At 42.8% G+C, this 17,056-nt stretch overlaps 2 protein-coding genes across 3 annotated transcripts in view; one reads left to right on the top strand and one right to left on the bottom strand.

Annotated features, from left to right (window-relative positions):
* Nucleotides 1–119, bottom strand: part of Wdr76 (WD repeat domain 76) — a 34,983-nt gene extending 34,864 nt beyond the window's left edge. For both annotated transcript variants that reach the window (XM_059261260.1, XM_059261261.1), the window contains exon 1: nucleotides 15–119. The gene's annotated coding sequence lies outside the window, so the exon portion shown is untranslated. The remainder of the gene's footprint in view (nucleotides 1–14) is intronic.
* Nucleotides 120–181: 62 nt separating this feature from the next.
* Nucleotides 182–16,406, top strand: Mfap1 (microfibril associated protein 1). The gene is made up of 9 exons (XM_059261263.1): nucleotides 182–402; nucleotides 2,991–3,210; nucleotides 6,783–6,912; nucleotides 7,261–7,448; nucleotides 10,423–10,531; nucleotides 10,616–10,776; nucleotides 12,693–12,852; nucleotides 15,599–15,688; nucleotides 15,776–16,406. The coding sequence occupies exons 1-9, from the start codon at nucleotides 324–326 to the stop codon at nucleotides 15,956–15,958; spliced, it is 1,320 nt and encodes a 439-aa protein (XP_059117246.1). The 5' UTR covers nucleotides 182–323; the 3' UTR covers nucleotides 15,959–16,406.
* Nucleotides 16,407–17,056: the final 650 nt, after the last annotated feature.

Genomic DNA, 17,056 nt, shown 5'->3' with positions numbered 1-17,056 from the left:
TTCCTGAGCCTTACCAAGACCCCAAGGAAGCAACTGCCCGCCAGAAAGAGCTTCCAAATCTTGAGAGGTTGAAGGCGGGAAAGTTGCCGACGGAGACGCGCAAATTTCAGTCTAGCCCTTTAAGCCGTCCCGCGCTCAGCGTTCCTCCCAAATCCCACAATCCTCTGCTTGTGTATTTCCGGTTCTTCTAGCTCTGCCGGAAGTCGTTTCTGTCAGTCGCGCAGCAGTGTCTGGCGGAGCTGGTTTGGAAACGGTGTTGTGTTCCTTGGACTTCGTTGCCGGGATTTAATCAAATTTTGGGGATCTTCACCGCAGCCATCACCATGTCGGTCCCAAGCGCACTCATGAAGCAGCCGCCCATTCAGTCTACGGCTGGGGCCGTCCCAGTTCGCAATGAGAAAGGTACTGGCTCCCCTCCCCTCCAGGCTGATCTTACTCTTTCAGCCTCAGTATCCCTCAAACCTACCTTAGGTCGGCCCTATCAGCCCTGATGACCCTGAAGACTTAACCTCAGTTTCTCCCTCTGTCCCACCTAAATTCTCACCCCGTCATGTAGCCTAGAGAATGGAGGATGTGGGGTCGACTTAGTGAGGTCCTCTCTCAAAGTAAAAAGTAAAGGAGGCTGGAGAGGTGGCTCAGCGGTTAAGAGCACATTCTGCTCTTCCAGACGACCCGAGTTCAGTTGCCAGCACCCACATCAGGCGACTCAACAACCAACCACCTGTAACCCCAAATCCAGGGAGATCTGACACCTCTGGCCTCTGCCGGCGCCCGCACATATCCACACACAGCATCGTTAAAAATAGGGCTCCAGAGATGGCTCAGCCGTTAAAGGCTAAACTCAACAACCAAAACAATAACAAAAATATAAGGAAAACGCGAGCTGAGGTCTTTGTGTGTATATCCAAAGCTACCTTTGATTTGCCCAGTTTGATGATAAGGGTTTCCTCATGTTACTCTTTCTAGTCTCTGGAATTGTTTTGTTTATTTTTATGTGTATGAATGTTTTGCTTGCGTGTATGTATGCCACCATGTGGATTCAGTACCCAGAGAGGCCAGAAGAGAGCATGGGATCCCCTGGAACTGGAGTAGCCAACTGTTACAGACGGCATGTAGATGCTGGGAAAATGAATCCAGGTCCCCTGCATGAGCAGCAGGTACTCTTAGCTGCTGAGTCATCTCTCTCTTCAGCTCCAACATGTTGGTGTTTTAGAAGAGATATCTGGCTCAGCATAAGGGCTAGAGGAAAAGAAGGTAGAAATTGATAAAATTAGAATATTGTTATGAGCCGGGTGGTGGTGGCGGCGGCGGCACACGCCTTTAATCCCAGCCCTCGAGAGGCAGAGCCAGGCTGATCTCTGTGAGTTCGAGACCAGCCTGGGCTACCAAGTGAGTTCCAGGAAAGGCGCAAAGCTACACATAAAAACCCTGTCTCGAAAAACAAAAAAAAAGGGGAGAGGGGAGGGGTTTGGGGATTTAGCTAGCGCAAGGCCCTGGGTTCAATCCTCAGTTCCAAGAAAAAAAAAAAAAAAGAATATTGCTATGTTGTAAAGGCTATCATAACATCTCAGCGGGAGGAGCTAGCTGAGATGTTATGATAGCTTTGCTTACTGTGCCAGAGTTCAGACCCCTAGCATCCATGTAAAAGCAACACAAGCTTATAACCCCTTGTAGTGAGAAGAGAAGAGAAGAGAAGAGAAGAGAAGAGAAGAGAAGAGAAGAGAGGGAGGGTCTTTTAGGCTTGATGGCCAGCTAATGTAGCTGAAACAGCAAACATCAAGTTCAGTGAGAGACTGTTTCAGAGGAAAAAAAAAAAAAAAAAGGCTGAATGTGATATCACACACTTTTAAGCACAGCATTCAGTAGACAGAGGCAGACAGATCTCTGTAAGTTTGAGGCAAACCTGGTCTACTTACCCAGTTCCACATCAGCCAAGTCTGCATAGAGAAACCCTGTCTCTGAAAAAAAGGTGTTTGGGCTGGAGATTGGCTCAGTGTTTAAGAGTACTTGTTGCTCTAACAGAGGACTGTGTGGCCCAGTCATCCATAGCTCTTATTCCATGGAATCTGAAGCCCTCTTCTGACTTCGTAACATGCATTTATACATGCTTCCAAAACAGTCATACACATAATAAATCTTTTTAAATTTTGATTTACAAATAAGGTGGAAAATGATAAAGGCTCCTGAGTCAACTTCTATCCCCTCTGCATCTGCATACATGTGCATACACCACTCACACACACAAAGAAATCTCAGAGAGGTCTTAAAAAAAAAAATGTGTGAGTGAGCTGGGCAGTAGTGGCGCATGCCTTTGATCCCAGCAGAGGGAGCAGAGGCAGGTGAATCTCTTGAGTTCAAGGCCAGCCTGGTCTACAGAGTGAGTTCCAGGACAGCCAGGGCTGACCTATTAATTTCAATTCATTAAGAAAGCTAAGGAACAAGAAGCAGAACCTATCACAATGTGTGTGAGTGATATTTTAGTTTTTTTTGTTTGTTTGTTTGTTTTTTGGTTTTTGGGGTTTTTTTTGGTTTTTTTTTTTTTTTTTTGGTTTTTCAAGACTTTCTTTGTGCAACTGATATTTTAGTTTTATGTTGCCACTTAAATTACTCTTGCTAATGTGCTGGGCACTGTTACTAAGAATTTGTTTAATAAGAGTGCATTTGTTACTCATTCAGGTCACCATTGAGGGCTGAGATGACGAAGCTTGAATTTGTAGGGGGATTTTTATGCCGTTTCACTGCTCACAGTCCCCTGCTTCATTGTCCCCAGGGTACCTCTTGATGTCTTGATGTTGGTATTCATGAAATGCCTTCTCAAGACATAGTCTTTATAGGAAAGCACTGATAGATGAATATGTAGTTGGATAATAGCTGCCGTATCCCCTTTAGACTCTGGTCCATTGGGAACTCAGGGTTCTATCTGCAAAGGCCAAGAGTTGAAGGGAATTGGGAAAGAGGTTACTGAAACATAAATTATCTTTCTTGTTCAGGTGAGATTTCAATGGAAAAAGTGAAGGTAAAACGCTATGTGTCTGGAAAGAGACCAGATTATGCCCCTATGGAGTCCTCAGATGAAGAGGATGAAGAATTTCAATTCATTAAGAAAGCTAAGGAACAAGAAGCAGAACCTGAGGAGCAGGAAGAGGATTCATCCAGTGACCCCCGACTTCGGCGTTTACAGAACCGCATTAGTGAAGATGTGGAAGAGAGGTGATGACTAAGTTATGTTTTCCTGAACTGAGACCTCTCATGGGGATGATAGCCAATGCTTGTGCTTACTGTGTGCCATCTGTACTGTTCCAAATAAGTTACATTTGCCAATTCTTACAATCTGTAGAACATCTTATAAGATTGGTACTACTATACCTGTATTACAGGTGAGGAACTAAGACAGCAAACGGTTAGGGAAGTGGCATGACCAAAGTTATATAGCCAGGAAATGGCAGCTTCAGGAAACAGCTCTGTACTTGTAGCCTAATGACTAATTAGCTTCTAAAGATAATAGAAAACAGCATTTGTTGGTCTGTGGGAGGAAGTCTTTTTACTATAAAATTGTGTCATAAAATTTGAGAAACTAATTTTATCCATATAGTTTTTTGTTTGGTTTGGTTTATTTTTTGGTTTTTCTGTGTAACCCTAACCATCCTGGAACTCACTCTATAGATGAGACTGGCCCTGAACTTAGAGATTTGCCTGCTTCTACCTCCCAAGTCCTGGGATTAAAGGCGAGTGATACCACCACCCTGACATACAGTTGTTTCTTGTTGTGTTGTAGCCCAGAATGACCTAGGTTGGCAGTGATCCTCTTGTCTGTCCTCTCAGTACTGACATGACAGGTGTGAACCACCACACCTTGCTCTTCTACTTGTTCTAATGACCACTAAGTAAAAATGACAAGTAGGAAGAAAGACATGGTGTGGTATGTGGGCTCGTGTTGGAAAGAGAAACTCCCAGTTAGAAATCAGAGCAGGCAAGATATCCTGAACTTTCACAGTTCATAATGTTTCAATTTGGGGGCATGGCGGAGTGTCTCAGTGTGTACAATTGTTTGTCATGTAGGCCTGACAACCTGAGTTCCATCATCCTGAAACAGACTCCCAAAATTTGTCCTCTGATTTCCACAAACATGCTGTGGTGCATGTATATCTGCATTCATTCTTAAACTATCTGTCTCTATCTGTGTCTCTTATCTCCAATACATCATGAACACTCACAATAATAAAAATGAAATTTAAAATTTTTAAATGAAAATTTTTCACAGACAACATGAGTCAAAACAGTTCCAGTTATTTATTTGCTCATTTGTTTGTGTATTTGCCTTTGGGTTTTTAAGAATATTATGTGGCCCAGGCTGGCCTTGAATTCAATATGTCATCAGCTTCTGAGCCTCCTGCCTTCACCTCCAAAGTGCTGAGCATATACTACCATGCCTAGCCATTTATTTTATTAAATAGATAGATCCAAGTAACTTAAGTATTTATGTCCTAATAACTAAACCACCTGAAAATTGTATGCCTACAAGAGAAAAAAATGTTTTATTTCATTCTTAACAAGACCAGTTACTTACTAGTAACTCACTAGAAACTGTTGGATACTGCCAACTTCTCAGACCTTGGAGTCAACCTGTTCCTATCAACTTTCATGTTTAATTGCCTTTTATCACAGCAGCCACCAATCCCAGTTTCACAAAAATACTATGCTGCTGAGAAGAATGTAATATGACCTAATAAAACTGTGAGCTACTTGTCATTTAAAAGATCCCTAGTGTGCCATAAGATACTGCCTAAACCGATGTTTTAGGCCCAACTTAACTATGCTCTGATATTCTGTTGTAGTTTGTTGGGTTGTCTGTATAATTTTTAAATTTTTTTGAAATTAAAATATAATTACATCATTGCCCCTAACCTCTCTCCAGCACTCCCTTTACTGTCTCAAATTCATGGCCTCTTTTTCTTTCTTTATTGTTGTTGTTTTTGTTTTTCTCTGTGTGTAGCCCTGGCTGTCCTGGAACTCCCTGTGTAGACTAGGCTGACCTCGAACTTCTGCCTCTACCTCCCAAGTACTGGGATTAAAGGCATGCCACCTGCCAGCTGCCCTCTTTTTCTTAAGCTGTTGGTTCACATACACACACCTACTTAAATATATAAATTCAACCTGCTCAGTCTATATAATGTTACTTGTGTGTATATTCAGGGCCATTGGTATAGTATAGTATATAACCAATTGAGGCAGGGACTTTTCCCTGGGGAAACCTGTTTCTTCTGCTCTCAGCATTCCTTAGTTGCCTGAAGTTCTTTGAATGGGGCTGGGGCCCTGTGAGGCTTCCACCTTCTAAGTTAGTGTGTCTATTGGTTTAGTCCTTGTTCAGGTCTTTTTTAGGCAGCCATATAGCTAAGAATTCATGGGTCTATAGCTTCCCTGAATTTTCTAGGACATACACTTTCACAGCAGACTTCCTGGTTGTCTGGCTCTTAAAATCTTTCTGCCCTCTCTTCTATGATGTTCCCCAAGCCTCAGGTGCAGGAGTTATGTTTTAGAAATTATTAATTGGGACTAGGTACCACATGATCACGTGTTCTTTGAATTTTGATTGGTTGTGGTTTTCTGTAATGGTTTTCTTCCGTTGCAAAAAAATCTAAGTATAAATATTTAGAATGCAGTAGGAATTAAGCTGGTTTCGTAAAGTGGCAGTTATAGGTCCTCCTCCAAAATCCCTGGTCTCAGTAGCTGTGGGTAGTTGGCCAGGTTTCCAATACCAGGCATGTTTCCCTCTTGCTAAACAAGTCTTAAGTCCAATTAGAGAGATCTTGGTTACCACCAAGATCGGTGCGTCATTACTGCACCCATAAGGGTGCCATGCCATGCTGGTAGTTATTGTAGCTCCAAGGTGCCACAGCTGGGGAGGGCTTTTGGTTGCCTCCCTCCCTTTGGAAGCTGCATGGTGCCTTCTGGTACCCTGAAAACTAGTCCTCAGGGAGGGGGTGTCCAGATCAGATACAGCTTGGACTCTCGATACCTTGTGTCCAAAGTGCATGGCGTCTTAGGCAATAGTCACTTGCCTTCAAGCTCTGGGAGGCTACCAAGAGCAACAGCGATGGCCTGTAATGTTGGGAGTCCTTTAGAGTCCCTGACCAACAATTTGAAAGGCGGCTTCTCATACCTGGTATTAGGGCTTTTTTATTGGATAGTCTGTGGCTCTTGAGGAGGGAAATGTTGTCAACCGAGGTAGTCAACCGAGGTAGGAAATTTTTATTTAAATTATGTATGTATGTATATATATACACATAGACTTATATGTGTTATATCTAACTTTAGATAAACAGCAGTATGATTCCTTATGACTTTTTCAGACATTGTTACTGTTAACTGTTTCAGTTTCTTGAATCAGAACTTTAATTTTTCCATCTTAAGACTTCAATATTAGGCAGGCAGATCTCTCTAAGTTCAAGGCCAGCCTGGTCTACAGATCAAGTTTGAGGTCAGCCAGGACTACACAGGGAAAAAAAAAAAAATTCAATATTGCTCTGTGTGGTGACTCATGCCTGTTATTCCAGCACTAGAGAGGCCAAAGCGGAAGGATAGCCATATTTTAACTACATAGCAGGTTGCAGGCCAGCCTGGGCTAAAGAGTAAAACTCTTGGAGAGAGGGAAAGGGAGAGAAGCAGGGAGAAAAAGAAGAGAGAAAGCAAATGCAATTTCAGGACACTGCAGCTGAGCAAATGTAGTTGGTGGTCCCTTATCTTTTTGATACTAATAGTACACTTGGAATTCTACTTTTCAGATTGGCTCGGCACCGGAAAATAGTGGAACCTGAAGTGGTAGGAGAAAGTGACTCAGAAGTAGAAGGAGATGCTTGGCGCATGGAACGGGAAGATAGCAGTGAAGAAGAGGAGGAAGAAATTGATGATGAGGTAAGAAGAAAAACGTGGGATTTTTCCTCCCAGGGTACAAGAAAAAGTTGGGACCAGTGCTCATTTGTTGAGGCTATAAAGGCACAAGATTTGCTACTTTTAGCTGAACTCTGATTGTGATTCCTGTTTATTGGGGATAAGACTGAAAATGCAATCATGCTGAATTATGCTTACACATGTCAGAGTTTCTTGAACCTGTTGAAGACAAAAATCAAAGCTATGCAAGGGGCTCAGTAGTAGGACTTGGACATGGTGTACACAAAGCCCTGAGTTCAGTCCTTAGCACCAACAAAACAGGCTTGGAGCACAGGCCATTTGAATAACTGGCTAAAATATATGCCTTGATAGGAAATAGAGCGGCGCCGTGGCATGATGCGTCAGCGAGCACAGGAGAGGAAAAATGAAGAGCTGGAAGTGATGGAAGTGGAAGATGAAGGACGCTCTGGGGAGGAGTCGGAGTCAGAGTCTGAGTATGAGGAGTACACAGACAGTGAAGAGGAGATGGAGCCTCGACTTAAGCCTGTCTTCATTCGAAAGTAAGTGTCTGCCAGGCCTGGATCCCCAGCTCCTCAGTAGGCTGAGGCAGGAGGATTGCTAGTTCAAGGCCAGCCTAAGATACAAAATTAGTTAGTTCAAGACAAGCATGGACAATTTAAGAAAACTCTCTAATTCTCAAAAGAGACTAGGGATATCAGTCAGTGATAAATGCTTGCTTAGTATGCACAAGGGCCTAGGTTCAATCCCCAGCAGAGGAAGGGGGAAAAATAGTCAAACCCGGACAGAATCCACATGGTTAAGTTCTAGGTCTGACAATAAAAGGCTCTGTATCCCACATTTTCCTGCAGTGGAAGTCTTCTTCCCAGTGCCCTAGCCCTGTAGCAAAGATGCTGAGAAGTAGCGGGATGTTAGCAGATCTGACTAAAGGATTTGTTTTTAACTAAGTCTCTGTCGTTCTGTTTTATCAGTGAAGACTCGGGAGACAGATGCTTAGGTAAAAACCTGCTAATGCAGAGAGGCAGAGAAGGCACCCAGCTGCTTCTTCCTCTGTTTTCTCCTATCCCATCGGAAACAAACAATCCTCTAAGTGGATGTCCCTCTCTTCTGCTTCCTGTGTGCCTCTCTCTCTCTGGCTCTCTCTGGTCACTTCCAGTCAGCTGGTTGCTTGTTCCAACTCTTGACCTGTGGTTGCTTTAAATAACATAATCTTGGGGTTTACAGTTCAAAAAACCACAACATAATGGTAATCTGAGTGTGTGTGTTTGTGCTTTGAGATGCTCTTGCTGTGCAGCCTTAGGTGGCCTGAAATTCACTATGAGGTCTAGACTGGTCTCAGACTTGTGGTCCTCTTGCCTCAGCATCCGAAGTGCAGGGCTTACAAACATGTACCTTGCTAATCAATTTTTGTTGAGGTTTTTTGTTTTGTTTTGTTTTGTTTTAGAGATACTAGAGATGAAACCCATGCATATGCTAGGAAAGTGCTTAACACATTGCCAGGAAAAATCATGTTTTAAACACAAAATTAAGCTTATAAAGCAAATTTCTCTTTCTTTCCTAGTGTTTAGGAATCTTACTATTTATAGTCAACCCAGCAGGATCCTTGTTAAATAGTCAGTTATCAATGATTAAGGGAATTTTGGTGCTGTAAAGTCCTGAGATGAAGCTAAACACTGTGGCACACACCAGTAATCCACATATTTGAGAAGTGGTAGATAGAAATATTATTAACCAGCCAGGCGGTGGTGGCACACGCCTTTAATCCCAGCTCTGGGGAGGCAGAGGCAGGCAGATCTTGGTGAGTTTGAGGCCAGCCTGGGCTACTAAGTGAGTTCCAGGAAAGGCGCAAAGCTACACAGAGAAACCCTGTCTTGAAAAACCAAAAAAAGAAAAAGAAAAGAAATACTATTAACCATCCAGTGTTCAGGGCCAGCCTGAGTACATAACGAAGTTCAAGGCCTGCCTTGGTGGATGAGAAGATGGCTCAGTAAAATGCCTGTGTGAGGCCTGTGTGGGCTATATGAGACCCTGTCTCAAAACAACAAAAAGACCTAGAGTGAACTGGTGACACAACCCTGTAGTCCCAGCTGTTCAAGAGGCTGAGAGAAGAGGATACAAGTTCAAGGCCAGGTTGGACAATATAGTGCCATCTTTTTTTTTTTTTTTTTTTTTGTTTTTGTTTTTGTTTTGTTTTGTTTTGTTTTGTTTGTTTTTTTTTTTTTGTTTTTCGAGACAGGGTTTCTCTGTGTAGCTTGCGCCTTTCCTGGAACTCACTTGGTAGTCCAGGCTGGCCTCGAACTCACAGAGATTCGCCTGGCTCTGCCTCCCGAGTGCTGGGATTAAAGGCGTGCGCCACCACCGCCCAGCCTAATATAGTGCCATCTTGTGTCAAAAATAAAAGCAGTGGTTCAATGGGTAAAGGTACTTGATACCAAGCCTGATGCCTAAGTTTCATCTCCATATGGTAAAGAAGAAAACCAATTCCTAAAAGCTGTCCTCTGGTCTTCACCATCAAGGTTTATTTATTTTTTGTGATAATAATAATAAAAGAAAAAGAAAAGAGCAGAGGCTATGGCTAAGTAGTAGAGCCTTTGCCTCGTGTACCAAATCCAGGATTCAAATCCCATTACCAGGAGAGGGGAAAGAAATCAGGCTATATTTAGGGCTAGAGATAACAGCTCAGTTGGTAGACAACTTACCTAGCTAGGCATTGTGGTAATTGTTTTTAATCCTAACATTCTGGGAGGCTGAGGCTGGAGGATTGCCATGAGTTTGAGGCTAACTAGCAATCCATAAAAGTCTTGTCAGACAAACAAGGTGCTTAGAAAGATGGCTTAGCAGTTAAGCTCTCTAGTTAGTTGTCTTCCGCAGCACCCAGGTTCAATTCCCAACACCAACATGGTAACTAATAACCATCTGTACCTCCGGCTCCAGAGCATCCAGCACCCCTCTTCTAGCTTTTGTAGGTATTAAAGAAAGAACTAGGCATGATAGTGCTGCATCTTTAATGCCTGTGCTCAGGAGGCAGAGGCAGGTGCATCTCTTGAGTTCCAGGCCTCCCTGGTCTACACAGGGAGTTCCAGGATGGTCAGGGCTATGTAGCAAGACTTTGTCTCAAAAAAGTGAAATAAGCCAGGCAGTGGTGGCACACGCCTTTAATCCCAGCACTCGGGAGGCAGAGGCAGGTGGATCTCTGTGAGTTCGAGGCCAGCCTGGTCTACAGAGCGATATCCAGGAAAAGGCGCAAAGCTACACAGAGAAACCCTGTCTCGAAAAACCAAAAAAAAAAAAAAAAAAGTGAAATAAAAATGAAAAAAATTTTAAATTTAAGGAAAGTTCTAAAAGACCAGGAATATAACACGTCTTGCACACGCTAAAGTCTTGCTCAGTCTTGGTACTGGGGGAAGAAATAGAGCTGAGATACTTCCTAGTTTGGCTTTGTCTGAAATGGACTAGACAGAGGGACACAGGTCCACTCTACGGACTTTGGGCGGTTAATAGTCCTCTGTGATACAGGAAGGACCGGGTGACAGTTCAAGAGCGAGAAGCTGAGGCACTGAAACAGAAGGAGCTGGAGCAGGAAGCAAAGCGCATGGCTGAGGAGCGGCGCAAGTACACACTGAAGGTGAGGGGTGGACTGAGTGCAGGGTCCCGGCAGTCAGGTTACAGGGAGGTGGGGTTCGGTAGCTGCATTGTTTGCCTTATCCAGATTGTAGAAGAAGAGACCAAGAAAGAGCTGGAGGAGAACAAGAGGTCTCTCGCCGCACTGGACGCACTCAATACTGATGACGAAAATGATGAGGAGGAGTACGAGGCATGGAAAGTCCGAGAGCTCAAAAGAATCAAGAGGGACAGAGAAGACCGAGAAGCGTGAGTAATGGGAAGGCCATTGAAGCCTCAAATGGCACTGGTTTGTCTGTGAACAAATATCACTCTATTCTCCTGTTGTGACTCAGAATGGAGTCCCTTGAAACAACAGTACTTACTGTGTTTTTCTCAGTTGTGGGGGTTGACCAAGCACTTCCTCTCTAGTCTCAGTAGCCTCACCTGTACGATGATGCCTCCCCTGGAGGACTGACGGATGGGGCCAGAACGTCCAGAAGCCCTTCTCTGGCATCTGACAACTGGTGCTGGCCTTCAGGCTAGATGCCTCATTTCTTAGTCCTGCACCTCCAGGCAGGGTGGAAACTGGCAAGGTCTCCTGAGGTGTAGGTTCCAGAGCTCATATGTCACTTCTGTACTATTTTTATGATTCAGATGCAGCCACAGGGCAGCCCAGGAGAAAGGGGCAGAGAAGCAGATTCTACCTCTAAGAGTGCAGAGCAGCAAGCACCTTCCTTGAAAAGCAAGTTCATTTCTGAACTGCAAAGCCACCATTGCATAGCTGTCTTTATTTTGTAGTTTCTGATGTTCTTATACAGGGCTTTTTGGTTTTTTGGTTTTTTACTTGGAGGCAGGGTCCTCGGCTGACCTAGAACTGCTGACCTCGAACTCACTATGTAGTCCAAACTGCCTCAAACTCATAGAGATCCACTTGTCTCTGCCTCCTAGTGCTAGGCTTAAAGGTGTGCACCATCATGCCAGACTTGAGGGTTTTTGTTTTGTTTTGTTTTTTTAAGATTTATTTATGTATTTTATGTGCATGAATGCTCTGTCTTCATGTACACCAGAAGAAGGCATCAGATGCTATTACAGATAGTTGTGAACTACTATGTGAAATAATGGATATTGAACTCAGGACCCAGGTTAAATACTGGGTATTGAACTCAGGTCAAATGCTCTTAACTGCTGAGCTATCTCTCCAGCATGAGATTTTTTAATTATGTGTATATGTGTGTGGATGTGTGTGGATATGTATCTGTGTGAGTGTTGGTGCCTGTGGAACCCAGAGCAGGGGGTAGGCATCACGTCCCTATAGCTACAGTTGAGTTATTCTTTGACGTTATTTTTCTGTTTTTTAAGACAGTGTTGTATGTAGTTAATGGTGACCTTGAGCTTCTGCTCCTTTGACTGCCTCCTGAGTGCTGGTTATAAGCATGTGGCCTAATGCCCAGTTTCTGTGGCGCTAGAGATAGGAGTCAGGCTTCACGCACCCTATGTAAGCATTGTACCACCAAGTCACATCTCCAACCCTCCTTTTAGATTTTAATGTTAAAATTATATATACACGTGTATTTTTCTGAGAAAGAGGATAAGACCTCCCTTTCTCCCCAGAATAAGATTTAAAACCCACTATACTTAATATTGTTAATCCATAATTTGTGACATGTGATTATGGATTACAGTATGCTTATGAAGGATTATGAGCAAAGTCTTGCTAGTTATTTTTAATTTATTCTAATTTTGTTTCAAAAGCTAGGGTATTTGAGGGAAAGACAGAATTGGGGTTGTAAAATCAAGCATTAACAATATGTCTGAACCTCAGAAAGGCTAGAATCTACTTTGGGACGTTTACAGTCCTGTTCTGGCAAACACAATAATGAAGACAAACTCATGTTTTTGTTTATTGGACTCCTGATCTTGACTTCTAACAAGCAGTAATCAGAACTAGAGATGTAGCTGGGTGTAGCAGCATGGGTCTGTCTATAGTACTAGCATTTGGGAGATGAGGCATGATTTTGAAAGTTCCAGGCCAACTATATAGCAGACCTGCTGTGAATGAATGAGTGAGTGAATGAATGAAGTGTGAAAAGGTGAATAATGGCTGAAAGAAGATGGAACCATTATCTTCAGGTATTTGGGCTTTCTGAATTTGGAAAATACTAATACTTTTGCTCTCTCGATAGGCTTGAAAAGGAGAAAGCAGAAATTGAACGCATGCGAAACCTGACTGAGGAAGAAAGGCGGGCTGAACTTCGGGCAAATGGCAAAGTCATTACCAACAAAGCTGTTAAGGGCAAATACAAGTTTTTACAAAAGTATTATCACCGGGGTGCCTTCTTCATGGTAAGTGTAAGGGGAATCACAAAACTGGGCAGTAGGGATAACTACCAGGCATGTCCAACATTTTCACATTGTGACATGACATTGTCATCTGCACATTAAACCAGGCCATTAAGTTACTCAAAAAGAAGTGTCATTAAGTACATATGATGGGCTGGGCAGTGGTAGTGCATGCCTTTAATCCCAGCACTCAGGAGGCAGAGACAGGAGGATCTCTGAGTTTGAGGCTAGCCTGGTCTCCAGGACAGCCAGGACTACACAGAGAAACTCTGTCTCAAAAAACCAAAAATCAAATAAAAAGGGGGGCGGGGAGGGGAAGCTCAGAAAGAGATAATGAGAAATGAGGCTATGATCTATATACTCCACTAATTAGGTTCTCGAACCCCCTAGAAATTATTTCATAGCCAGTTGTGGTGGAGTACACTGGTAGGATTTGCTGAAGGAGGTAGAGGCAGGAGGATCACAAGTTTGAAGCCATCCTGGGCTACACATTTCAAAAAAAAAAAGAAAAATCATTTCATAGCCAAATGAATTTATTTTATATGAAAACCACACTCTCCGGGGTTGGGGATTTAGCTCAGTGGTAGAACGCTTGCCTAGCAAGCGCAAGGCCCTGGGTTCGGTCCTCAGCTCTGAAAAAAAAAAAGAAGAAATCCACACTGTCCTCATTGGGATAAAGAGTAAAATTAAATAACTTGTGAGAGTAAATGATTTTTGGAAAGAGAAAAGTGATAATTCAAAAACTGTTAAGCTAGGCCAGGCATGGTGGTAAATGCTTTTAATCTCAGCACTTGGGAGGCAGAAGCAGGTGGATCTCTGAGTTTGAGGCCAGCCTGGTCTACACAGTGAGTTGTAGGACAACCAGAGCTACATAGTGAGACCCTGTCTCAAACAAACAAAACCCTATTAAATTGTGCTACATTTACATTGAAGGAAAACAATGTTCAGAGCTATGTTACAGTTCCAGGTCTTGGAGGATCAAGAGTTAGAGGGTACCTAAATCCAGTGGTGCCTGTTTATAACCTCAGCTACTCAGTGAACCAAGGCAGAAAGATAGCAGTTTCCAGGCCTGCTTAGGATACAACTAGAGAATCATGTGCAGCTAACAGAGCAGTGTGAAAGTACTGTAAAGACTTTGAAAAGGCAGATGGTACATGTCCTAGGAGATTGAAGAGGGAGCGTGGGACTAGATTACAGTTTATTGGCAGAGTACTTGTGTAGACTGTACAAGTATTTGATCCCTAGTACCATGAAAAAAAGGTTTTTCCAGACAAGGTGGAGCATACCTGTAATCTCACCATTTAGAAGGCAGAAAACAGAATCGGAAGTCCAAGGTCATATATCAGGTTCCACCAAACCCGAGGCTACATGAGGTCCTCCCTTTCTTCCTTCCTTTCTTTTTGTCTTCTTTTCCCTCCCTCCCTCTCTCCCTCCCTGCCTGCCTCCCTCCTTTTTTTTGAGATAGGATCTCACTGTATAACTGGCTAACTTTGAACTTGCTATATGGACCAGGCCACTCTTGAGCAACTAGAGATCCACCTGCCTCTACCTTTGCCTCTACTGGGATTTAAGGCATGCACAACCACATCAGGCAAAAGATCCTGCCTTTAAGCTAAAGAAAGAAAGAGAGAGAGAGAGAGAGAGAGAGAGAGAGAGAGAGAGAGAGAGAGAGAGAGAGAGAGAGAAAGAAAAATAAAAATAAAAAGTAAAAAAAAAAAAAGAGCACAGAAGACTGGCATTGGCAGCACTCCAATGTGCCTGTAGAAAGAACACACATTCCAAGTGAGAATGGACCATAGAACAACAGTGCCCTATCTTGGAAAAATCCAGGAAAAAGAAGAGAATCAATGACACATGTTTTAGAAACATTAATGTGGTGGCTTCTACAATGCAGGGGCTAGAGAGCTGGGCTCAGTGGTTCAACACTGGCTGCTCTTCCAGAGGAGCCACGTTTGATTCCTAGCATCCACAATCCACATGGCCCTTCTCAACTCATGTGTAATTCTAGTTCTAGGGGGTCCCACACCCTCTTCTGAGCTCAGCAGACACCAGGCACACACATGGTACACAGACATATATACATGAACTCATACACATAAAATAATTTTTTTAAGTTTTTTAAGAAAAGAGGGGCTGGAGAGATGGCTCAGCTTTTAAGAGCACTGACTGCTCTTCCAGAGGACCTGGGTTCAAATCCACATGGCTGCTCACAACTGTATAACTCCAGTTCAAGGGAACCGGACATGCAGGCAAAACACCAATGCACATGAAATAAAAATAAATAATAATAATAATAATAAGGATTCTACAGCCCAAGTGAATAGTTCATATGATGTAATAAATGAATAAACAGGAGATACTCAAATTTTGAAGATAATTGAGAGAATGATGTTCCTACTTATAAAAAATATTAAAATCAGGAAAGGAATCTGACCTGGGAACAGTAGGAATAATTTTTACTCATTATATTTCAGGTTCTAATACAATGACCAAGTAAAGGTGCACATACAAAAGGATTGGAGATTTAGGAGGCTTACAGAGCTAAAGCTGCATGAAATGCATAGCGAATGCAGGGAACAACAGACTTTTAGTAAGCATAACAGTTTGTGGAAACACTGTCTCCCCACACAGATGCCATCTCTTAAAGAAAGGCTCACTACTACTTTGCTTCCTCTGTTATGTTTAATAAACTTATGGTTTGCATATGTGAAAAGTAAAAACCACAGACTGATAAGATTCTTTTCCACAGGATGAGGATGAAGAAGTCTACAAGAGAGATTTTAGTGCACCTACTCTTGAGGACCATTTCAACAAAACCATTCTTCCAAAAGTCATGCAGGTATGGGGATTCTCGGTAACAGAAAACAGACTGGGAGCTGAGCGTGGGATGTTTGTTTGGTGTTGTAATCATCCGTCCTTCTTTCAGGTCAAGAATTTTGGACGGTCTGGTCGTACCAAGTACACCCACCTTGTGGATCAAGATACCACTTCCTTTGACTCTGCATGGGGCCAAGAGAGTGCCCAGAACACAAAGTTCTTTAAACAAAAGGCAGCTGGGGTACGTGATGTATTTGAGCGACCATCTGCTAAGAAGAGAAAAACCACCTAGGCTTCAACTGCTTATTCCAACTGTGGGACACAAGGGGAGCCGGTCCTCAATTTTCATTAACCATCATTTACATAGTTCTTGTATAGAGCCTTCTGGACTTACTGCCATAACTTGTGTTTGAAGGTGCTTTGTAAGAGGTTTGGACTCATACTGAGAACCCTACAGAAAAGCACTAACCAGGTAGATTAGAGGCTTCCCACTTAAAACTATTTCTGAGAAATCTTAGGTTTCTCTACCATGGCTTCCCATATTGACTTGGGACTGTTCTGAGCTTATTTTTCCAGCACCTTAGCCTGGATCAGATGTATGGGCATGTGAGTGGATGGTGCATTACTTCTTCCTTAGGGTTAGAAGTAGGATATCAGGAAATCTAAGCTCAATCCAACCTGTTTTTTGCATTTGGGGTGTTGAATCTACTTTTCTAAGTAAACATTCTTTTTGATCTGTGTGTGTGTGTGTGTGTGTGTGTGTGTGTGAGAGAGAGAGAGAGAGAGAGAGAGAGAGAGAGAGAGAGAGAGAGAGAGAGAGAACCACACACCAGAAATATTTTTACCATAATATTGGAAACAAAATGTATGATCTGACAACTCCTTTTTTTCTTCTTTATTTTACATACCAACCACAGTTTCCCCTCCATCCTCTCCTCCCATCCCCTCCCCCTAATCTGACAACTCTTAAGCCACTTAAAAGAGGCTAAGTATGGTGGCCCATGCCTTTAATCCCAGCACTCAAAGGTAGAGTCCCATACAGATCTCTTGTTCAAGGCCAGCCAGAGCTACATAATGGTCTCAAAAAGGAAAAAAAAAAATATCTAATAACTAAAATAGAACTAGGCATGGTGTCATACACACACACAGTTAAATCAAGAGTTCAGTCATCCAAGCAGGGCATGGTGGTGCATGCCTTTAATCTCAGTACTCCAAAGGCAAGGATAGATAGATCTCTGAGTTTAAAACCAGCCTGGTCTACAGACTGAGTTCCAGAACAGACAGGGCTACACAGAGAAACCCTGTCTTGAAGAAAAAAAAAAAAAAAATAGTTCAGTCATCCTAAACTATATAATTCAGGGCTAACCTGAACTATATGAGACTCTGTCTC

This window comes from Peromyscus eremicus, chromosome 4, assembly GCF_949786415.1.
Source record: "Peromyscus eremicus chromosome 4, PerEre_H2_v1, whole genome shotgun sequence".
Lineage (NCBI taxonomy): Eukaryota > Metazoa > Chordata > Mammalia > Rodentia > Cricetidae > Peromyscus > Peromyscus eremicus.
This window is presented reverse-complemented; position numbering and strand designations above follow the sequence as displayed.